We start from the raw sequence: 25,848 nt of genomic DNA on the forward strand, positions 1-25,848 counted from the left end.
GTTAGATTGTCAGTGTTAGCTTTTGTGTGCTACACTGCAGGCTGAAGGGAAATTCTTACAGGACTTAAGGTCTCATCTAATATCCACCACTAAGTATGCTACATTACTGTATGTCAAAAAATATGAAGTTACATTGGAGTCACAATTTGTTTACAGACTAATGCCCATTCAGTTATTACCTTACATGTATCAGCAATATACTGTAATAAAGTGTTAGTGCATTTATGTTATTGGAATAACATGGCCTTTGATTAATGAATCAACTAATTCAAATATCTTCTGCAGTTCTGAATCCTCATTTAGAGTTGCCCACTACTACCATCTACTGGAGAATGTTGCTGTATTTCACCAGTCCTTCACATGGTCATAACCACCTGCAATGATGATGACTGAATAAAACCAGGGTGACCTTCTTGGGTTTCAAGTGTTGGAATCACAATCAGCTCTAAAAGAGAAATAGAAACCCTAGAAAACACCGCAGAAACTGCTGAAATCCGGCTTCGTAAAAGCAAACTCCCAATTACACTCTCATCACACTGCTCAAGAGGATTGTTACTCCGACACCCAAATATGATCTCAGAACACTTGTGTGAGTGTGAGTGGGTTTAGCCAAGAACAGACGGACAATAAAAAAGCAAATGTGAGCCACACGAACACAGGAGCTGCTAACTGTGATGAGGTCAGGCCTCCTTGGACCATCTCCTTTTGCCAATGCCATTAAAAAATGAAAAACTAAAACAAAACAAAAAGCCTTTATATCAAGCCTCTTAAATAAGGATTGTATGATTCAGAGCTCAAATTTCCTCTTTGACGTCAAAAATTAGGAGCTGCAAGAGCAATGTTTGCTCTGTAAAGGAGGCAAGTTGTGTTATAAAGCAATGTCTTAAAGGGACATTTTGAGAGCATATTTTTGAGGCCCTCACGTAGAGAAATACTGTAGTTTAAAAAGTTAGATGGAAAATATTACAGAAAAACAATCTGTTTGCACCTGCAGTTAGTTGTAGTTGTCAGTCAATTTTAGTCCAGACTGTCTATTCTCTAAAGTGGGCATAAAAAAGGTTTTAAACCACTTTTCTCATATAAGATGCATTGTTTTTGAAATTTTTGAAATAAATGATGTATACAATTTAAATCCATGTCAGGGAGCAATAACACACAAGATAAGTTGGTGGTGTTGTAAATTCTAATGCCTTTTGAGACACTGCCCCCCTCTGGATCAACTTATAGAAATCATCCAAGACCTTCAAGTCCTTACAGGTAACACAAACACACAGAGTATCTTTGTAGTCCAGTACATGTGCACATGTTTGTATGTGAACAGTGTGTAATGCCATTCAGTTAAACATGAGTGCATAATAACAGGTGCACATCTGTGGATCGTAGAGTCAACGCTCTGAATATGAACAGCTATGAGAAAATGAATCGCTTTAACTATCATAATAAATCCAGTGTTTTAGTGGAAGTTCCTGTTCACACCTTTTCCCTTCCTGGTTATAAACAAGATTAATACTGCTCATAGTATAATTTGGAACATCTGCTTAGCACTAAAGAGGATGTGGATCTGTCATAACATTTCCCAGACCGACAGCGTGTCATTCACTAATCAGATGACTCCGAGCACATCCACTGGGATTTGAAGAAGTTTCCAATCTCCTTTTCCTAACACCCAAAGACTTACATAACCCCAGAAGAATCCGCCAGAAAAAGGATCCGTAAGGAGACAAATGGGCCACAACAGGTCTTATGTGATTTCTGTCTGGATGAGCCAGACAAACACCAGAGACGCCTTAAGACAGACAGCAACATCCTGGACTCCAGAGGTCCGAGAGGGAGTCTGCACCTGCTCTCAGTAGTTGTTAAGGAAATCTGAGTCATATTATTTCATGGAGCTACAAGACATGTAGACACGTACTTGATGCACTCAGGGCTGCCACATTTAGCAAAATTACAGTGCGTGTTGAATTTTCGGTCAGTTTGGAAGGTTTTAAATCTTTAAAGGAATAGATTGACATTTTGGGAAATATGTATTTTTTCCACAAAATATAAAGCTACAGCCAGTGGGTAGCTTAGCAAAAAGACTGTGGCTATCTTAGCTTAGCATAGAGCTAGCCAGGCTCTTTCCGAAAGTAGCAAAATCAACCTACCAGCACCCCTATAGCTAACTAATTGACATGTTATATCTTTTTGTTTAATCTGTACCAAAATCAAAGTTCACAAAGAACAATTTGTGGTTCTGCGTTACAAGCGAGACTATTTCTTAAGCTCTATTCGCATGAAAGCAGGGAACCTCAAGTTAAGATTTAGAAAAGGTGGTGCATTCGCACAAAAGAAGCAAAGACAAAAAATTTACTGACATTATCCGCTGCATATGATGTCAAGGCTCTGTGAAAACTTCAATTTAGGCTATAGGCTAATTGCCAACGCAGCCAATACGACCCCAAATCACAGAGATGCTGATTCGCACAAGACTAATATTATCACACAACCTCTGTGTTTGGCGAAAATATGGTAGGTAATTTGCGGTGGAATTTTTACTTGACAATTTACAGACATGGCACATTTGCACAGGATTAAGATCACAGACGACCTCCGCAATTATTACAAATTACTAGAGGTCCCCAGGTAATACTAGTCCTGTGTCTGGGTGAATGGGGCATTAGAAACAATGACTTCCTGGAGTCTCCACTGGTTGAACCACATGGTGACAGCACAGCTTTAGAGTTTCTGGTAGGCAAGAGTTACCTTTGGGCATGCATGACCAGGCTAGCTGTTAACTCATTTCCAGTCTTTATGCTAAGCTAAGATAGCCAGCTGCTGGTTATAGCCTAATATTTGACAGACAAACATGAGAGTGGTATCAATCTTCTTGCTCATAAAGACTTGCTGGGATGTCCTCAGCATAACCTTTTCTGAGTCTGGGGAGAGTATGACTCGCTGTTTAAGTGTATCACCTCTGCAAGGACAACAGCCAATCGGCAACCAGCACACCTTCCTTTTATCAGCTGCTTCGGGTCCCTGTTGACAGTGGTGGTGCCGGTACCTGGCCCCCCGAGACCTCAGCCCCTGTCAGCCCGGCGTACACAGAGGAAGGCGGTGAAATCACTAGCACATGGGCCCTAACAGACACACACACACACACACACACACACACACACACACACACACACACACACACACACACACACTCAGCTTGTGTTTGGAAAAATGGCATGCTCAGCGCCACACTCCTGACCCCTGACGCACCCAGACTATTCTTTAAAAATAAATCCACCTGAGAAACATGAGATGAACCTGGAGATATTTAAACACTGAGAGGCGAAATCATAAGTCTGTTATTTACACTATGAAAACTTTGTAGCCATATCTGCTGTGCAAATTGTAAACCTGGCTACAAATGTTAATGGCAGCAAGATTCCAACACAATGCGTGCGTGCGTGCGTGTGTGCGTGCGTGCGTGTGTGTGCGTGCGTGTGCGTGCGTGTGTGTTGGAGTGCATAGTGTTGAGCATGTGTGAATGCTTACATGTTCCACAGAGAGCTCTTTGTGTATCGCTTTAAACTTCTGGAGGCACCAGCAGTCAGCCAGCTCCAACTTTATGTCAACGACTTTGTGACAATATTTATATAATGTTTGCATAAAATTATAAATATACAGGTGTATTTACCTGTAAGAACCAGGGGAGAACTGCTCTTTCCCATGTCATCTTTGAGAGCGGGCACTGTGGAGGCGGTGTTGGACACATCGGTGCAGTGATTTGTATGTATTTGTTTAAGCCTCGGGTTTCAGGTTGAGCGGAGTACGTGTCACTTTCATTAACACGTTGGTGCTGCCGGCCAAGTGACTGCAAGTTCATCTTGAGTTACACACTTTCACTTTGTGGTTACCAGCAAGGCTTTAAGTTTACAGGAAAGAAAATATATAGTTGTGTACAGGATATTTCTGTGTGGAACAGCTCGACCTTGTTCTAAATTGCTTTTGTATATCATGTCAATTTTGGTGCTGTTTTTCATTTGTCATTATCCAAAACACTAGCTCTATTTGACGGCACTTTTTTTTATTGACCAGTATTTCTGGGATTCTTTTCCATCAATTCTTCCCTTTTTCTTTCTTCATTTAAAAGGCCTATGTATTTCTATTTTGAAATGCAGAATATAAAATAAATAAGATACTATTTTCTGAGTAAAAAAAACAACTATATCTGGAGAGGCTTTGTCTCTTCAGTGGCCTCAAAGCTGCTATTAACCAGGTTGCAAGAGATTTATGAACACTTCACAGCTCAGTATATTAAACCACTGCCGCCTGCCAATTTGCAGGGGTGTTGCAGGTGTCAGTGGGAGTGGGAGGTGAGCTCAAGCTGGTCAATGGCCCCATTATGAACCTAATACATTTAGAAAAGTAAAAAAAAAATATCCTGAAATTTGCCATGAATTAACAACATATTTTTAAGCATACAAATATACTGTATTACCACTAAACATACTGTAGTATACATGTTGCAAACTTAATTAAGTACACATTAATTGGCCGAATCACAGTGACATCACGCTGACACAAAATCACATCCGGGTAGACAACTGGAAGTTCTTTTGAATTGTGGAGATACGTAAAATTGGCAAACTTGTTTTTTTCTGTTGTCATTTTCAGCTGTAACTGTAACGTTTAAAGATATATAGTTAAACATGGTGGTCTGACCTAGTTCCTGTTTCTGCTGTTTTCTGTCCTGTGTTGCTTTACTAGCTTCTTTGATAAACCAAATCTAGCGTTAAGAACAGCAACAGCTAGTTCAGGTGATGTCATTTTCTTTAGTCTGTGGTCCAACAGGTAAATTAGGTCTCCAACCTTAGGTTTAGAGTTGACGTATGAAAGCATCAAACATGCATTTTAGATGAATGAGATGAGAGTATTTCGTCCCAGTTTGGTCAGCGCCGTTAAGTACGGGAAGCAAGAGTTTTTTACCCGGAAGTTATTGTAAACAAACATTGTAATTGGGTCTATACATTTCTTTTTCTTTGTACATTCTCGGCAAAAAGACATTCATGCTAGCTAGAGTCATACCATGCCTACTGCTCTGTGAGGCTGTATTTAGGCACAGGTAAATGCTAATATCAGCATGCTAACATGCACACAATGACCTATCTAACATGCTAACGTTTAGTAGATATAATGTTAACCATGTTTACTATCCTAATTTAGCCTGTTAGAATGCTAACATTTGTTAATTAGCTTTATAAACAAAGTACAGTGTCAAAGTGTCTATTTTGACTTGATGGTGCCAATAAATGAAAAGTTAAGGGATTACTTAAGTCATGACACTTTGGGGCACCTGGGTGGCTCGCCTGGTATGGCGTGCTCCCAATGTGCTGAGGCTCGGTCCTTGCAGCAGCAGCTGCGAGATTCAGTTCCGACCAGCGGCCCTTTGCTGCATGTCATTCCCCCTCTCTCTCCCCTTTCAGGTCCTGAGCTGTCCTATCAAATAAAGGCCTAAAATGCCACACAAAAGGCCTGAGAAGAACGTGAATGTGTGTGCCACGTTTTATGTTAGAGGAAAGTTTAAAGGATCGATCACCATCATTAGGGTTCATTATCTTGGAACATGAATGTCTGTAAACTCTTTCAATAGTTGTTGAGATATTTCAGTCTGAACAAAAGCTGACAGTGCCAATCCCAGAGCTACGCCGAGAGCATGGCTGAAAAAGATAAAACTATTTAAATACAACTCTAAAAATGCATGTTAAGAATCAAGGAATATGTCTGAAACATAAGTGCATGTGTTTTTTCTATTTCATTTCATTTGATGTCTCATAACAGAATATCCGATCTTACGAGAACAAAAAGAGCACAGCGATGACAACACATAACTATGACTTATGGACGGGTAGTGCGTGGGGAGGGCTTCCTTGTTATTGTCCATCAGTCACAGCCAAGAAACCTTAGCCTCTGTGGGAGAGGAGACTAAAGAGAAGGACTGCCTCTTGGTTTTCCCTGTCTGGTGTTTCTATAATTCTTCTGCTGGCATTTCCGAATTTCCCTACCCTCTCCCTTTGAAAATAAAAATTCAGTAGCATATTTCATTTCAGCTCTGGTAGGTTAGTGTTAAGCATTGAGCTGTCTAATCTAAACCGACAGTCAATTTTGGGGTCATTAGCCATCAGAAACTTAGCGATTAAGCCTTATTATGTCGATTTCCTTTTGATGCTGTGGACCCTGAATTACGGATCTGTTCAGTTCAATTTAATCTCACAGTAAGCAGGTGTCACTTGAAGAAACCACTGAAAGGTTAGTGCCAAAAAGTGTTACTACTAAATCTCACAAATTAACAGGGAACTCATTTCCATCGGCCACTAAAGTTCTGGTTGTCGCAGTTTCAAATTGTGTTTCATTGTCTTTCCATCTCGGGACACAAAATCTAAATCCCTCACAGATCTGCTCTCCATCCTCTCGAGATGCTCTTTCACTGTGATAGAACTGAGCCGGTTCCCCCAATAAAACGCTGGGCTTCTTGTTTTCACTTTCTTTAATACAATGCCCCTATCATATCAGAGCCTGCAGCTGAACCCACGTTTGATTTGTGAGTTGAAGGAGCAGAGATAATCACAGGGCCTCTGTCTTACATGACCAAAGCACTTTGTGTTTATGGGCTTGTGATGCAAGCCAGTGCAGCAAGCTAAACTGTTTTTAATTTGACCAACAAGGTTTATGTTAGGCAGGAAAGGAAAGGAGAGGGGAGGAAGAGGAGGTAAAAAAAGGGGGGGGGCAGCAATGAATCAAACTGAAAAGTAGCTCAACGGGAGCCCAGAGGTGCCCAAATGGAGTCCATTACCAGTAAAAACTCAGTGTTTCTGAACTGGCCGGCGGGGGTCCGAAGTGTTAAGGTTGGATTATCAGGAAGAGTGTGAAACAAAAGATGATGATGATGGTTAAAGACACGAAAGACTTAAAAAAAAAGAGACATTCTGCTGTACAGCTCCAGCTGCTCGGCCTAGAGCAGTTGAAGTTTATTTGGATTTAGGTTTGCTTCATCTATAAATGCCAATTATCAAAGTGGGGGTGTAACTGCCTTGTTATGAATAGCTCTCCTCTTTTCTTCTACTTTTTTTGTTGGCTTGGCTTGAGGGGTCCACGAAAGACAACAAAGGCATTTACTTTGTAGTTGTTCCTTCCTGACAATGACCTCACCATTATTCTGCAATCAGAACGAGACACTTGAGGAAAAAACTCATTTGGCTTTGATCTCAGCCCCAACTTAAACCTTACAACGTCACGCTTAAACATCACTTTTCATTTGCTAACATCCCATCCGCCGGGCGAGCCCGAAATGACCTTAACCTGAGAACTGTGGCCAAGTCCATCCAAATGTAAAGTGGCATCTCAATACATAACCTACAGATAATAAACACCAGTAATGTTTGACATTCTTTTAATTCTTCACCTATTGTGTATGAAATGAATTTCAAACAGGACACTCCTCTGCTGGTAAAGTCCCATTGAACCACCAGTGAAGCAGCGTCAAACAGAGACAGACGGTGCAGCTAAGTGTGAAATAGGGCATTGCTGAGAAAATAAATTACTCGCTCAACTTTTCACAGCTGAGTAAATGTTTTAAAAAGTACTCAGAACCAACATCTGCTGCAATAATTACATTAAACCCACCTGGTCTATCCTTACAGAGAAGAGGAGCAGTAAGTAATCTCAGTAGTTAGAGAAAAGGATTGCGTGTCCAAAAGAAAAACAGCCGAAGGCTACATTTTGTGCAGAGCTACTAGTAGACATGATCATCTCTGACGGGAGCCTTCAGGCGGACTTCACTCTGCTTCTCCATCACCAGCATCCATCCTCCGCAGACACAGGAGAAGTGAGAGAACCGGATGGTACCAGAATAGCCAAGGGGAGCCACAGAAAGACAGAATTCATTGATCGTGTAATTGAATCAAATCGTCAAGCATTGCTGTGTATTATAATGGAACACGTGTAAATGTAGCCTACTGCATACGTGTGAATTGTTTGAGATTTTGGGGAAATAAGCGTATTCACTTTCTGGACAAGAGTTAGATGACAAGATTGATGCCACTCTCTCATGTCTGCACAGGGAATATGAAACTACAGTCAGTAGGTGGTTAGATTAGTTTAGCTTAAAATAGTTTTTACAATAAGGTTCCTGTACATGCCGTACAGGAACCATATTGTAAAAACTATTTTTACAATAAGGTTCCTGTACATGCCGTACAGGAACCTTATTGTAAAAACTATTTTTACAATAAGGTTCCTGTACATGCCGTACAGGAACCATATTGGCTGCTTACTGTAGCTTCATATTTAACAGACAAACATGAGAGTGGTATCAATCTGCTCATCTTGAGCAAGAAAGAAATTAAATATAAATATTTCACAAAATGCCAAACTATTCCTTTAATGCAAATATAATAGCTTACATGTACGTGTGTCATGCTAATTTGTACTAATGCTGGATGATTTGATTACATTTTATGTATCAATCAATTCTGTATTTCTTTGGCTCCCCTTGGCTACTTTGGCACCATCCAGTTCACCTCCCACTTCTCCTGTGTTTTGAGAGGATGGTCTGTAAGTTACAGTAAATTTGAAGCCAGAGCCAGCTGACAGCTAGCTTACCTTGGAACAAAGCCATGAAACAAACCGCTCTATTCAACGGTAACAAAATCGGCACTCTATCAGCATTACTACTCTACGGCAATCTACAGTACCAGCACCTCTAAAACTCACCAATTTACAAATTATATCTTTTTTGTTTACTCCGTGCAAAGAAAGGTTGTATCAAACGACTGATGCAATGCTAAACAGCTGCTGGCTGTAGCTTCATATTTACCACGCAAACATGAGAGTGGTATCAATCTTTTCATCTAACCATCAGCAAGGAAGCAAATAAGCATACCAAAATGTCTAACCTTTTCTTTAATACTGTGCATTCGACCCTTTCTGAAAATATGAATCACTGGGAGACAAACTGTTTGTGTGCTTTCAACCAAATCATATGTTCATGCACCACATCTTTCTTGTGGTGAAAGGTGATATCATGAACTAACTCAAGCGAAGCTGCATGTGCTATGCATTTATTCAACCTATTTTATGCCTTCTATTAATGACTGATATTCTTCTTCTCCGTGACTGGAAACTGAATATTGGCCACTTGATGTGACAGAGCCGTAAAGTGTGATTTATGTTTCAAAGGTCTAATTGGCAGCATTTCCTCCGTCTCCAGGCTGCACTCGTCAGATTTTTGACATATCTGAAAACCTTGGGAGATGTGTACTTGGCCTTAAACGGCGCTGGCTGTTCCCAGATGATTTATCTCTGTCTTAAGCTACCACTGAATAAAGAGCAGGCCTGCTTCTGTGGCTAACTGCATTTATCTTTGGAAATATCGATTTACGTTGTTCAGCAGAACAATGTCTTGATGGAAATTCTTTTACGGAGGAAAAAGAAAAAACAATAAAAGGGTTATACATGCAGGCAGTTTAGGAACAGCTCATATAACTTTATACCAAACTATATATTTTTATAACTAAATATTTTCCAGACATTTTATCATAAAATCAAGATATATTATGCTATAAAATGTTATGTACTGCAATATGATACAGAAATCATTTCCTTGTTTTTAGCCACACTATAGCGCATGTGGCTCTACGGATGGTAGCGCTGGTCGATCGTAAATGTCTCAACAACTGAAATTTGGTACAAACAGTCCTCAGGAAGAACTGTAATACCTTTGGGGATCAATTTTCATCAATCAAGTTTTCATCCAACTCAAAAATGTCTATTTTCCCAATATTTTGGTTTATGAGCAAATATCTGCATAACTAATGACATTCCCATCAACCTCACCTGTTTGTTTAGTGCAAATGTTAGCATGCTAACACACTTAAAATGGCAACATGGTGAGCATTATACCTGCTAAACATTAGCATGTTAGCATTGTCATTGTGCGACCTGATCTCACAGAAATACGTGAAATGACAACGACCTCTTAGCATTACGTGGTGGTGGCACGTAATGTGTTAAAATTACGTGCCAGCATTATGGAAAAAAATTTAGGTTTAGGCAACAAAACTACTTAATTAGGTTTAGGAAAATATCACCATTAAAATAATGAGGTTACGTACATAGTTTCAGTATGTTATGGGCTACGTGACAGTAACTTAAAGGTGCAATCTGTAATACTGACAGCTAGTGTTTAAAATAGTTACTGCAGTACAACTTCAAACTACTGGAGAGAGTCCCATTGTAAACAGCCGTGGCCCACTTGCCTGGTCCTCCGGTAACGTTAGCTAGCAGTTAGCAGGGTTAGCATGGCGGCGTTAGCCAGGACCAGTAGGGATCGCTTCACTGGCTGTGTCTCACTGGTTTTTGAGAGTAACCAACTTGGGTACTCTAGCTATAATTCAATGTGAGTACACAAATGTTGATAGGACATTTAATGCCCGTCCCTTGTAGCCGTGATAAAAAGCCTGAAGCTAATGCTTACCTGTTCAGGAGGAAATTAGTCAACTCAACGTACTTTTGGGCTCTAAGCTGTCTCCATCTTTCAAATACATCTCCAATATTTACCCGGGGTTTGTTACGTCTCTGGTCACGCAACTGTTAGAAACATGCCGGGTTTTTTAAAATGAAAACTGCTAAATGTGTCTCTGTTCTCCATAATGACTTTGAATGTCTGTGTGATTGAAGGTTTGTAAGTAAGTGCTGCAGGTTTCCAATATTTGCATTTTAAATAACAGTCCTCCACTAACATTAAATTGATTTAAAATTGCCATTGATTCTTTTTTACACAAATTTATCTTTTTACACACAATTCCCACCTGACTGACCTCCGGTAAACAGCATCGGTGGTTAATTCATTGTGAGCTGTAGCCCTAATTCGAATTATCCACAGCTGTGTCATTGCTATGTTATGCAAACACACAGCACATGTCAGCTTCATAAATCTTCCTGCAACGGCTGGTGTAGGGAGTTATCTTAACACGGCGGGAAAACAAGCAAAGCCTCTTAGCTGTTTAAGGCACTATTGATTTGATTTGCTTACTAAAAGGGGAAATGTATAGATGCATACTGTCTTCTCCAGAGAGTGATATTAGTTTCCCTCAGGAGGAAAGGATACTGTCTGAGCGAGGCGTGAAGAATTGGCTCCAGGTTCGGCAGGAGCGTGGGCCTCTTCGTCAACGTATAACATGTTATTAAAGGAGAGAAAGTTGTTACAGGACTGTTTCTCTTGAAGGTAACCCAAAGCTATCCAGTTCTGTGGTCGCAGGAAGAAAATGTATTTCTCGCAGCACACTGAGCACCATGACAGCTGACGACACTAAACCCCCAGTCTCACTTTCTCAGCCTTCCTCTCCTCTCGCTCTCTGGTTTTCTTTTTCACTCACTCTGAATTGCTACCTCAGCTACTCGCATTTTCACAAACCCCACAGTTTTACTCCAGGAACAGTTTGTTCTGTGTGTTCAGGCTGGAGGGGTTTGTTTTATGTTAAACTGCATGTTTTTCATGTAGCTATATTGATTAAGCACCAATCTGTGATCAGCTGCCATTGCTGTGTTTGAACACTTCCCAGAGATCACTGTGTAATGTCAGCAGTAATGTGAGGTCTTTCTCCTTGCAGTTTACATTCATGAAGGTGTGTTCTTTGCTTCACAAATGCTAACTACGGAGTGCTGCCTGCAATTAATGTAAAATGCATCCCTTCCTGTTACTGTGTGACAAACAGTGTAATGTAAATGTGCAACTTTGGCATTATATTCACCGGGAAATGTACACCTGTGCTTCAGAGTGATGCAGTATTATAGCCCATGCAGGAAAAAAACTATTCAATATCATTATGAAAGTTTCCAGCAGTATACAGTTTGGTCAAGCAGACAACATGTAATATTTTCCCTCAGTGCAAAGACATTACAGTTATGTACGGTGGTGAAAAGCAGCTACATACATTCACTTAAGTACAGTTGTGTGTGTGTGTGTGTGTGTGTGTGTGTGTGTGTGTGTGTGTGTGTGTGTGTGTGTGTGTGTGTGTGTGTGTGTGTGTGTGTGTGTATGTATGTATGTATGTATGTATGTATATATATATAGACAGGGTCCACCCTGCATACTTATTACATTTACCTTTTGATATTTGAGACATTATTTTGATAATACTTACGTACTACATGCTTTTAATTAAGAAATATTTTGAATGCAAAACTTTTAAAGTTAACAGAGTATTTTTTACACTATGGATAGTACAGCTGTATACTGTATACTCCACCACTGGTTAATTTTCAAAAGAATTTCAAAAAAACTTAGTTTAGAGCTGGGCAATATGTCAATATTATATCGATATCTATATCGACTATAGATATCATCTTAGATTTTAGATATCGTAATATTGTGATATGGCATAAGTGTTATCTTTTCCTGGTTTTAAAGGCTGCATTACAGTAAAATTATGTCATTTTCTGAACTTACTAGACTGTTTTATTATTTGTATTTACCCACTTAGTCATTATATCCACATTACTGATGATTATCACAAATCTCATTGTGTAAATATTTTGTGAAAGCACCAATAGTCAACTCTACAATATCGTTGCCTGCGTTGAGGTATTTGGTCCAAAATATCGTGATATATGATTTTCTCCATATCGTCCAGCCCTACCTTAGTTTAACATTTTACCTAGGCTACATTTTCTATTCACTTCTATTTTATTTCTATTCTATTGCAAAATGGTGCACTGGGAAATTATCTGTACAGACACAGCACAAGTATGTTAGCACATGTACATTGACAATCTCCTTTTTTGCATGCATGCATGGACAGATCCTAGCAGACCTACTGATGCATCTGTGGAACAAGATGTTTTTCCCAGCCTCAATCAGCAGTAGACGCTGATAAAAATTTTCCACAGGTTCAATGTAATCTCTGCTTGGGTTGACAGAATCTGAGAATGTATAAGAGAGCTGATCTGAGCTGAGAGAGTGTGTGTGTGTGTATCAACAGACTGACACCATGATGCAGACACTGGCCCTCCTGCTGCTTCAGGTAGCATACGGTGAGTAGCATGGCTTAGCTAGAGAAGTCAAACTGAATAAAAATAAGTTGGTAAAGTTCTTACAAAATGTGGATAGATTAAGCACTAAATTCATTTCAGTTATAGAATTCAATTCATGTCATCGTTTGTAGTTGTTGGATGTGGTACACCTGCTGTCAAGCCTGATACCAACAGGGTGGTGAACGGAGAGGACGCTCGCCCCCATAGCTGGCCTTGGCAGGTACTGTCACCCAATGTTTTCAATTCACTATTTAAACAGTATCACAATGTTTTTGACCAAATAGCAGGGCTGCACGATATGAGGGAAAATATCTACAGTACTCAGCATAAGTGAATACACCCATGCTAAAGTTGACTAAAAAGAGAAATAAAAAAATCATCTTTTGGAAATTGATCTTAATGCCTCAATTAAAAAAAAAAAAAAAAAAAATCCAACCTTTAAGGACACCAATTTTATTTGTGAATGAATAATGTATCGTATATAAATACATTTTCTTCCTTAAAATACAGGGGGCATAAGTAAGTACACCCCTATGTTAAATTCCCATAGAGGCAGGCAGATTTAGATTTTTAAAGGCCAGTTATTTTATGGATCCAGGATACTATGCATCCTGATAAAGTTCCCTTGGCCTTTGGAATTAAAATAGCCCCCCCCCCACATCATCACATACCCTTCACCATACCTAGAGACTGGCATGGGGTACTTTCCATAAAATCATCTCTCAATGCAAATCAAACCAGCTATTAGACTAACTGAAATAAAACCATGCCAATCTCTAGGTATTTGATTATTTTGACTGATATTGCAATATGGTTCACAATATCGGGGGTATTGATGATTTTTGCATTATTCTCATTTTCATTTTTTTTATGATTATAGTGTGATTTTTGCAAGGATCTGTACCAGACAACGATGTTTTTCTTTAGTCTGTAGGTTCGATTTGGCTGGGACATCACTGCAGCATCACAATACTTAATTCACAATGGTTTGACACATATTTTGCCTTTAACAAATATTTATATTTAAACCTGCGATTTGGATATTGCACTAGTCCATATTGCGATTTTGATTAAATTGCAGTTAATTGTGCAGCCCTAGTAAATACCTCGATTTAACAATATTGTAGAGTTGACTATTGGTGCTTTCACTAAATATTTCCGATTAGATTTTTGATAAATAATTTACAGGACCATGGATATAATGACTAGGTGGGTAAAAACAAATAATAGAACAGCCAGAACAGTAAGGTAATAAGTAAGAGTAACAGTAAGGTAGGAAAGTTACATCATTTCACTGTTATGTGGCCTTTAAAGTGCCCATATTACGAAAAAAACACTTTTTCTGGGATTTGGGGTGTTCTTTTGTGTCTCTGGTGCTTCCACACACATACAAACTTTGAAAAAAATCCATCCATGCTGTTTTGAGTGAGATATGGTTTCTGAATGTGTCCTGCTTTCAGTCTACTAGTGAGCTGTTCAAAATCGGCTCGGACTGTGACGTCACAATCCGAAATGAGCTGGCTAACCACAACAGTTAGCTCGTAGCGTTAGCATTAGCATGCTAACGCTAATGCTAACGCTAATGCTAACGCTAGCATGCTACGTCGTTCTCAATAGCAAAGCACTGCTACAACACACACAAGTTCACCATAATCTACAAAAGAACTACTTACATGTGCGCCCTCATTTAGAAGTCTCCCAGCTAATCCTGCCTTGTAACTGGTAACTGACCAAAGTTGGAGAAACCGCTTTCTTTTACTGTCTCTGTCAGTACCCGATCCGTTCCACCTGCACAATCCGTTCTGCGCATGTGCAAGATGACACGTATGCCATGACGTAGGCGCAGATGATAATGCTGCGTTCATTCCACCACCACCTTGGAATAACGGCACCGCTTCCACCTGCACGATCCGTTCTGCGCATGCGCAAGATGTTCACACGCTAGCCTCCAGCTAACGTTAGTTAGCTAATAGCTAATTCGGCGGACCGCTACCGCTTCCACCTGCACGATCCGTTCTGCGCATGCGCAAGATGTTCACACGCTAGCCTCCAGCTAACGTTAGTTAGCTAATAGCTAATTCGGCGGACCGCTAGGTGATTATAGCGGTAGCTAACGGTTAATTCGGCGGACCGCTAGGTGATTATAGCGGTCTGCCGTTAGCCCCCCGGGAAGCTAACGTTAGTTTAGCTAACGGTTAATTCGGCGGACCGCTAGGTGATTATAGCGGTCTGCCGTTAGCCTCCACCGGGAAGCTAACGTTAGTTTAGCTAACGGTTAATTTGGCTAACCGCTAGCTGATTGCAGCGGTCTGCCGTTAGCCTCCACAGTTAAGCTAACGTTAGTTTAGCTAACAGCTAATTCGGCTAACCGCTAGCTGAGACAGCATGTAAACTAAAGACCCTCAAAATAAAACTTGAAAATAAACGTTAACATATATAACAGCTGTTACGTCAGTTCTACTTTACTTGTGCTCATTTAAAATACAATCACTCAATACTTGTCTTTATTGTTATTACTGTAATGTCTTAATTTAGCTGTAGCCTGCTTTTCCCATTAAGTTTGACTTAACGTTATTTTAGACTGAATCTAGCTGCAGAAACAACGTAACCAGTGGGGCGGTGCCTGTTATTTCGAGGTGGCATGAACGCAGCATTATCATCTGCGCCTACGTCATGGCATACGTGTCATCTTGCACATGCGCAGAACGGATTGTGCAGGTGGAACGGATCGGGTACTGACAGTCTCTAGAGTTAGCTAGCTGACATGCTCTACATCTGAACTACTGAGCATGTGCGAGTGCAATCAAAGATAGTAGTGAAGAAGAAGATGAAAAGAGGTCTCACTCTGTAGCTAAAACAGAAACCAGGTGAAAAGAGGATCTGCAGCAGTGAGAGAGAGCTGTGCAGTACAACAAAAATATGGTGTTTTTTGAAAATTAAACCATGTAAACCTATTCTGGTACAACCTTAAAATACAGTTATGAACCTGAAAATGAGCATAATATGGGCGCTTTAAAACCAGGAAAAGCCAACACGCCATATTACGATATCCAAAATCTAAGACGATATCTAATCTTGTATCACAATATCATTATAATGTTGATATATTTCCCAGATCTAAGGGTAACTATATTCTTTTTTTAGAATTAAATTCTAATTACCCACGTTTTTTTTTGCACAGATCTCCCTGCAGGTGAAGCATGGCAGCCGTTTCCATCACACTTGCGGAGGGACTTTGATTGGACCTCGCTGGGTACTGACGGCTGGACACTGCATCTGGTGACTAACAATAAGACAAGATACCTACTGTGTGACTCAAGGGATAACACGTGAGAGCTAAAGACAGACGTCAAGGATTTATCGAAGCAAGCCCCCAGAACCAATGTTGGAATATAGTTTGGTGATACAAATGAGATCTAGAGAATTGTGTAGAAATATGAGGCATATAAGACAGGGAAATGTAATCTGAAATGAGGTGTCTTACAGGCCAGGGGATGTGTACCGTGTGGTCCTGGGGGAGCACGACATGAGCAAGGAGGAGGGCACGGAACAGATCAGAGATGTTTTGCGGATCATTGTCCACCCCAACTGGGACATTGACTTTGTGGCTGCTGGGTGAGTTTATTATCACCAACGGAAGCCTTAAAGGTACAATATGTAACATTTCTGCTTTAAAATGTCTAAAAATGACCATACCTATGTTATATATTTTTATGAGTTGTGTTCTTACACTATCCCAAATGTTTCCACCAAATGTCAAACCCAGAGAAATCTGTTATTTTATTTTCAGACACGGCACGTTTCCTTTAGTCGCCCGTCAGTGGCGTCATATAACCCTTTCACCCTCCAGTTACTCTAACTTCCGTCAGAACACTGGCAACAAGATGATACATTCAGGAGTAATTGTAAATCATCGTAATGTCACAGAAAAAAATACTTGTAACCGTAATACTGCTTTTTTTTGGCCATAAAGCATCATTTTGTGATTAATTACATCCCACTTTTTATCACAGTAATACAACAGATACCTTATTTATTTTGAAAGTTCAATATCGACAAGTAGCTAACATTGATGCTAATGCTTTGTGGGTAACATTATGAGGTTACAACATCATTCAACACGCTTTAGTATGACTGTTTCGACCACAGTTAACAGGACTGGGCTAACCCACGAATAACTTCACTAGCAACGTTAACTGTATAGATAGACGATTAATCTAATGCTAATTTAGCCAGCTAGAACACCCCAGTCTGTCAGCCTCACTCCCCTGGCGCAGAGAGACTCAGTCGGGGATGACAGCTGACAACAACCCCGGGACATATAGCTAGCTAGCTATCGTTAGCCCCCAGTCAGCTATCAGCCAGCTACTTTTATTACAGCAACCCCCCGGCCAGAACTTATCTCCAGTGCCTGGTGCTTACGACGCTAACAGCAGTTTAATTAAACGTCGGGAAACGGACCATATCAGACCAGGCACCGAGTCACAACAGCGGCCATCCATAGAGTTAGCTACATCTCTGCAGCGCTACCGGTGTATGTGCTGAAAATCTCCTCCCTGCCGAATTTCTCCCCTCTTCGCGTTATGCTGTCTTTACGGTTAGCTAAATTAACCCGACAAAAGGTGAGTTAAGCACCAAAACGAAAAGTTAAGATTACTGAAAAGTGAAGGGGAGATAATTCCGGGCAGCTGGGAATTGTTCTGCTGCTGCACAACAGGCATCGAACGTCCTGGCTGCGCTGTGCGGGAGATTCCCCGACAATCCCCACCCACACCCGTCTCTCAGCCTCGTTTAGTAGCTAGCTAGCGTTACAACAAACCCCTTCCGCCCCGGTGTTGAAACGATCCAAAAGGTGACACTGATATGTGAAATATTTTGTGTTTTAGCTGCTGGCTACTGTTAGCTTGCTGGCTCACGAGCTAACTGGTCAGCTACAAATAAAAATCTAATCAAGAAAAACGTAATTATGTTGGGGAAACTGCAGCTATTTTATTAGAATGAATAAACGTAACGTGAATAAACTTGAACGGGTAAACTCGTCCGTGAACTGATGCATTCTAACTGGCAGCGAAGGTGTTTAACACTTAAAACTCCCATAATTCCACGCAACTTCCCAACGTCATCAAAAGTCCAGTTTTACCGTCCATTGTTTTGGTTGAGAGACCCCTAGTGGCAGAAAGTTACATATTGTACGTTTAATACACATAAAATAAGACTGTTAATTTACACCTGTAAGCAGAAGAACCTACAGTATTAAGTAAATGGAGTAATGTAACCAATTTACCCATATACAGTACATACTGAAAGGGATTGAATGAATTCATGTTATCAATAAAGACCATAAAAACAGTCTCAATGAAAGATCTAAGCTTGCTTAAAGCGCATGTTCCACTCAATCAGTGAAAATCTACCTATAATAGTGTTTTTCTCACAGCAACGATCTTGCCCTGCTGAAACTGGATAAGAGCCCCATCATGAGTGACAGCATTGGGGTGGCTTGTCTTCCAGAGGCTGGAGAGATCCCCACCCACGGTTCACCGTGTTACATCTCCGGCTGGGGCAACCTTTACAGTAATGTCCCTGTGTCCTCACCTGTCATCCTGCCTTTGCACTGATGGCTGCAACTCACTGCAGGGTTTCATTTGGCTAAAAGATTAATGGGTGCTTCAGGCTCAGACAGGTGAAAATGTTGCCTAGAACTCAGTTGTAACTTTATTGTGAGCATTGGTTGACATAAACCAGCTGCACTCTCAATGCATTACAATGCATTTTCCAGCTAATCCAATAATTTCTTAACCCACAAAGGAACAGGAAACCTTTCAGTTTATCTGAAAAATCACCAGATTTGAAAATACATGGTTTTCACTGGACAGGAAAGGTATCAAACCTGTAATCTAAAAAGTAACTAGAGCTGTCAGAAATGTACAGTATTTGCCTATGTAGTAATAGAGGTATGAAGTTGCATAAACTGGAAATTCTCAAGTAAAGTACAAGTACGCCTACCTTGAATTTGTAATTAATAGTCTACATTGTAGGCTAGCTGAGAACTGCTGACTGGGAGTTTGATGGACAAACAGGCCTAGTGCCAAGCCCAGGCTGTTTATTGCCTCTCATGTATTAGCATACTATATGGTATCCATCAGTTCTAAAAGATAATTAACCCAGAACGTCATTTAAAACACTTACCACTGTTCTGGCGCGATTTCCAGAATCCCCAAAGACTCTTCTAATCACCTGGATGAAAAATATAGTCCGTCCGCTGAATAATAAAAAATACTTTTAGTAAGTTCCCAAGTTGCAACTTCGTTTCCTTCTTTCTTATGAACGTATGTCGGCGGGCTGCCATCTTTGTTTTGAGTTGGAAACAGAGGCACAGGTTGGGAAACGGGATATATTATTATTTAGGATTCAGCGGCGACGGCCTATTTTTTTTCCCAGATGGATATAGAGAAGTATTTAGCTAGGGAAAACGGTGGTTTTTATCTTATGTTTGTTTTTTGTGTGTGTGTTTTTTACACATCACAGTTACGAAACTAATGTTTACCTCAATGGCTAGCTATGCCAATCTAAAAAAAAGATGCTAATACATAAGGCACTAACTGGGTCTGGTCAGGACAAGTGGAGAGCTAGCTTAAGTTACTCACCAAGGCTAACGTTAAGCTAGCTGTTGATGGTCCGTATATCCTTCCATTGTAGAGCTGCTTGCTTTTATCTATGTTTGTTTCTACATTTTGTGTGTGTTGTGTTGTGTTGTGTTGTGTTGTGTGTGTGTGTGTGTGTGTGTGTGTGTGTGTGTGTGTGTGTGTGTGTGTGTGTGTGTGTGTGTGTGTGTGTGTGTGTGTGTGTGTAATGAAACTAATTACTTTTGCTGCTGAGTAAATAGTAAAGTAATGGAATTACTTTTTAAATGAGTAATGTGTAATGAGTGTTTACAGTTTTGAAGTTTGTTTTCCAACACTGCTCTCTGCCTTGTATGTATGCATTTATGTGTTGCTGAGCATGTCTCTCCTCTGTGTGTGTGTGTCTCTCAGCCCATGGCCCCATGCCTGACAGGCTGCAGCAGGCCTTGCTGCCTGTGGTGGAGCACAGTGTGTGCAGCCGCAGCGACTGGTGGGGCATCAACGTCAAGAGCACCATGATCTGTGCTGGAGGAGACGTCGTTTCTGGATGCAATGTGCGTGAGGCAACAACAGAAGCCCCTTGTTGTTATCAAAAGTGTGTTAAGGCAGTGGTTCCCAACCTTTTTAGTCTGAGGTCCCCCCACAGCCCTGTCAGATGAACTCACGTTCCCATTTATCAATTCCCAATGTATGTTCCAAATATATAACACTATTCATTATATATAAGTACATTTTGTTAGGCTTTTCATACCACTGAACTGTCAATATTAAGGTTGGTTTGGGCAACAATCATACTACTACTTCTTGGAAGTGAAGCTGAAAGTTTCAACTATTTCTCCATTACTTTTTAGCAAATCATTTGAACTGTTTAGTCAGTAGTTTTAGCTATTTATTTCTACAATGTATTCATTACTTTTAGCTTATCATGTCAACTGTTTATGTACAGGGCCGTGCAGAGACCTTCTGAGGGGCAGGGTCTCAAATTCAAAAAAGGGCACATGGAACAAGATTTGTTAACAATATATGTCATCTTTATTTTAAAAACTATATTTTACATTTTTACATAATACTAAATTCACAATACTGTACACCTCAAAATTAAATGGTTGAGAGGCAGAAAGCAGATGGAAAAGTGTGTGTGTGTGTGTGTGTGTGTGTGTGTGTGTGTGTGTGTGTGTGTGTGTGTGTGTGTGTGTGTGTGTGTGTGTGTGTGTGCGCACACACACACTTCTGTTAACCTACAGAGAACTGCTGCTGCCATCTCTTGTGTATCAGAGAATGAAACGGTGACGCTAAAAGGCTGACTCTAGTGTGTGCCCTAATAAAACGAGTAATTGTGGCCGCGGCAGCTCGTGCAGGTCCTGTCACTACTTCAAAGTTAGTTGCCGCTGCCACAAATTTAGCTTGCCTGCTGGCTGTTTTCATCCTGGAGGAGACTCGTTAACTAGCGGCAGCAGCTAGAGGCTACTATAATGTACCAAATGTGTATGCATGCATGTATTCTCATTCACTTCAAAAGCCCACTTACTGGCACTTCAACTTCCAACGTTCTCTCGCTCTTGCTGGCCGCCGACGGACTAACTTGTGTCCAAGTGGCGTGCCTGGCAGGAAGCGGACATGCATCACACAATAACCCTGGTCATCATGTAATATGAAGGTTTAGGTTGTTTTATTTAGCTAATTATTATTGTTAAACACTCTTCTTAAATGTACCACTTGTGGGCCATTGTCAAAGAAAAAATATGAGAAAAAATATAAAATAAAAATAAAATATGGACAAAAAAAGGGCACTTTGACCTTGAGGGCAAAAGGGGCAGGTGCTCAAGCACCCATCTAGTTTTTTAAGCACTTTTATAATACAACTGCAATGTTCAGGTGTTGAGAAATTCTTTTATTCAAATCATTTATTCATTCATTAATTAGTTGATCTTCTCCACAACAGACGTACACGTACCCCTGGTACCACTGTATTAAAGCCCCTGCTGTGAACAAGGTCCGCTACTTTACACTGTGACTGTGTTCCCGTTCCTCTCTCAGGGAGACTCTGGCGGTCCTCTCAACTGTTTGGGTCAGGATGGGAGGTGGTACGTCCAGGGTGTAACCAGCTTCGTTTCCTCTCGTGTGTGCAATGAAGTGAAGAAACCCACCGTCTTCACCCGCATCTCTGCCTTCACTGAGTGGCTCAGCGACGTAAGTTGATCAGTACTTGTTCTATTTGATCTTCAGCAGGGGTCCTCAACGTTTTTTAGGCCAAGGACCCCTTAGCTGAAAGAGAGACGGAGCAGGGACCCCCACCACATATTGTATGAAATTGAGTTGCATGTTAAACTCATTGACATATATATTAATGGACCAATGGACCCCATTGCTCTGGACGGAGACCAGTGAAGGCTATTAGAAGCAATTTTCCGGTGATGGCCAGCTTTACTGCGCAGCCTCCAACTGACAGAGACAGCGTAAATGTGACGTGAGCAAAGTGAAAGTTGTAAGTGTTCTGGTAGCTGTGCCAAGAGAAATCTCAATCATTCCCAATCTTACAGAGACGGAGAGTGTAGGTATATGTAAGGAGATAACATAAGCACAGGCTAATTATTGCTAACTAGTCCATGAAAAGCGCTATATAAATTCAATTTATTATTATTAACTAACATGCTAGTTAACATTAGTAATTAAACCTAAACAGCTAACGTAAGTCGAAACTGCCTGCGAGCTTCTCCTGTACTATACGGTAATTCCTCTACTGTGCGACAGTAAGTCACTTGGTTATGACACAATCGTTAGCCTATTTTTACAAAAACGTCTGCTACGGAGCCATAACGTGAGATACAAGGTAATGGAGCCTTTTATACATTGTCGTGTTTCTTTAAAAATAAACAATGGACAAATCGAGTCTTTAAACGCTTCGGATGTAAAGTTATTCTCAGTCAAGTGACGTAAAAAAAAATGGCGGTAAGCGGAATGCTAACAGGAGGTGATGGCCAGTTAGCAACAAAATGGCGCCATGATGGCTCGAGTTCTGAAGCGAAGCTTACCCCCTTGGTTAAACTGGGCCTCCAATAACGTGTAGGGCGGCCTAAAGCCTTTACACATACCATTTGATGGTACATACAATACTAAGGTATTGCTATAATTATTATTGACATAGTGATATATTTATACATCATGTTTTAATGTTATACATACATGTAGCACTAGGCCGATTTATGTTTGCTAATAATATGTTGAACCCATGTTTATATATATTTTCAGACATACTACCTTTGAAACTTTTTTAAATGATTGAACAATAACTTTGGGCCCCCCTGCAGTAACTGTGAGCACCCCCTAAGGGTCCCGGACCCCCTGTTGAAGATCTCTGATCTACAGTCACAGCTCACATGTGCATGGGTCTGTCCGTAGAGACACAGACATGTCACTGACAGAACATTTCATACATCACTAAGTTATGTTTTCTCTTCAGGTCATGCTGCGGTACTGAAGATTCACCGGATTGGACACCAGTTGATCAATAATGAGCTCCCAAGTTAATAGCCAATATTTTCTCTGTTTTCTCAGACTTAGAACAATATGTCTGTAATTACTGAAAAACATTAGAATATAGGAAAATACAATGCATTTAAATCCTTTTCATACTGTTCAATAAACATTCCTGTCTTTTATCAGGACGCCTGTGGTTGTAAATTATTGGACCTTTTTTTTTTTTTTTATCAATGTCACATAATCGTTAAGTGCATGTGTGAAATTCGAGGCCCGCAGGCAAAGTCTGGCCCCTTGCAAATTTGAATCTGGCCCACGTATCAATTTAGGTTCACAATAAATGTTGGCCCGCCTAGCTCTGCACCAAACCAAAAAGGTTGGGAAACTGTTTTTCAAACTGCAATTACGCGACACTCAAAGCAGAATAGAGAGCCGAAGTCCCGCCCCTTCCGGTGGACCTCATGGGACCTTAACTCAGAAAAAATATGAACGGTAGTGAACAGCGAGAAGCAAATTATTTTGTGATCCCGTTTGAATTGAGCCATTGATTACAAATATGATGTTCGTCAATTTAAAAGAAAATGTTTCAACCGAAGAAAGTCTCAGTTAGCCGGAGGTTTGTCGAAGTACCACTTAGTTTAGTGTGAAACCACTTGGTGGACTACATCTCCCGTCTCACACAACCTACCTAACCTAGCTTGATGCTCGGCTTGCTTGTTAGCTAGCTAGCTTAGCTCTGTTAAACAACACATGTAACGTTATCTTAACTGCTGGGTTTCATCCAGTCAAGTGTTCTCAGCAGAGAAGCAAAAGAACAAGCGAGACCCTCGGCTCATTAGAGTAACGTTACATCCCCGGTACGACAGACAGAGACATCGTAGCTTCAGCGAGACGTCATCCATGAAGTTTGTAGTCTTTCTAATTACGTATTTTTACAGTCTTATACTTCAACAGTTTAACAATAAACTGAGACTTTCTTCGGTTGAAAAAAAATGTTTTAAATTGACAAACATCATATTTGTAATCCATGGCTCAATTCAAATGGGATCAAAAAATAATTATTATCTCTCCATTGACCCTCGTTCATATTTTTTCAAAAGATACGTCCCATTGGCCAGAAGTAGAAGGGCGTTACTTCGGCTCTCTATTTGGCAGGTTGGCCAACTTTGAGACTCAGAAATGACCACGCAATCAGAGAGTTTGCATATTCGGGCCTGTGACACAGGTTGTTGTGAGTCGGCTGTTTGGTGGCCTTTTAATAATGTAATCAGAATGATTGTTTTGCTTGACTTGCTAAATTCTATGATGACTAAGGAACATTTTTATGGACTTTTTAGGATTTATGTGGGCCAAATTGTATGCTAAAAGACTATGGGACATGCAATAATATAGTCAAAAATATTTTACTTTTTCAATTAAAAGCATGTAAATAAACCATACATTGATGCGATTCTCATTTTCCAGTGTGGCCCTAGATAGAGTTCCTAATTTGCATCACGTGTATGTAAAAACAAAAAAGTAACCATAATTGTTTATTATAAAGCACAGCAGCAGCTAAAATCAAACAAAATCTTCATTTTTCATGAGACAAGTGTAGAAAGATTCATCTCTAAAAATGCATTGTTGTGTGATTAGAAGAATGAGGAATTGTTGCGGTGTGTGTGTGTGTGTGTGTGTGTGTGTGTGTGTGTGTGTGTGTGTGTGTGTGTGTGTGTGTGTGTGTGTGTGTGTTTGTGGGTGGAGGACTTATGAATCAGTATTTCCTATCAATCACCACCAAGGTCGACCAAGTGTCGGCGCTGGTGAACATACTGTCTGGTGATGCACCAGGTGGAGCTGAGCCAGCTCCCATCAGATAAACAGCAGCAGTAGGTTACCGTGACGACCTCAGCCGTCTGCTACGTCAGATAACCGGAGCACTTTGAGCCACTTTTGACAAATATACATCCAGTTTGTGAAAACAGACTGTGCTATTTTTAGCATGATAGAATGTGATAATATACAAGGTTACATACAGTAAATAAGCTCACAACTTTGTTTGAATCAGTTTGACAAGGTGTAGATTTAGAGTGAGCAATACAACAAAGCATAGAAATATTACAATGTACTCATCAGTAGCTATTAGGGCTGGGTATCGCCAATGATTTTCCAGATTTGATTCCGATTCACTAGGTCCCGATTCGTTTACATTTCCGAATTTGTTTTAGTTTTTTTACAGATTGTGTTTTGTGCATTTTAGGCTTTTATTTGTATAGGACAGATGAAGACAAGACAAGACAAGAAAGGGGAGAGAGAGGGGGAATGACATGCAGCAAATAAGGGCCGCAGGTCAGAGTCGAAGAAGCGCCCGCTGCGTCGAGGAGTGAACCTCCATATATGGGCGCGCGCACTACCAGGTGAGCTACCCAGGCACCCAGTTACAGTACCAATTTTGCTTGGAGCTAAAAGAGATTCTCAGAGAACTTATGCTGTAAATTGTACAAGCAAGAAGCAACCCTCAAATATATTTTGTTATGCACCAGGTTATTGTTTACATTAAGAATTGACCACCAAAAATGTGTTTAAAGTACTTTGTACTTGGGGCGCCTGCAGCTCACCTGGTTGGCTCAACCAGGTGTACAGAGGCTCAGTTCTTGTTGCAGCGGCCACGGGTTCGGTTCCGACCTGCGGCCCTTTGCTGCATGTCATCCCC

The 25,848-nt window shown here is 40.5% G+C and overlaps 1 protein-coding gene across 1 annotated transcript; it reads left to right on the forward strand.

Annotated features, from left to right (window-relative positions):
• Positions 1 to 13,002: 13,002 nt before the first annotated feature.
• Positions 13,003 to 23,327, forward strand: LOC120565708 (chymotrypsin-like elastase family member 3B). Its single transcript, XM_039811658.1, has 8 exons — positions 13,003 to 13,059; positions 13,191 to 13,279; positions 16,241 to 16,338; positions 16,546 to 16,674; positions 18,494 to 18,630; positions 20,091 to 20,233; positions 21,717 to 21,869; positions 23,140 to 23,327. Exons 1-8 carry the CDS (start codon positions 13,017 to 13,019, stop codon positions 23,155 to 23,157), a joined length of 810 nt encoding a protein of 269 aa, XP_039667592.1. The 5' UTR covers positions 13,003 to 13,016; the 3' UTR covers positions 23,158 to 23,327.
• The last annotated feature ends 2,521 nt before the right edge of the window (positions 23,328 to 25,848 follow it).

The sequence above is a fragment of the Perca fluviatilis genome, chromosome 9 (assembly GCF_010015445.1).
Source record: "Perca fluviatilis chromosome 9, GENO_Pfluv_1.0, whole genome shotgun sequence".
Lineage (NCBI taxonomy): Eukaryota > Metazoa > Chordata > Actinopteri > Perciformes > Percidae > Perca > Perca fluviatilis.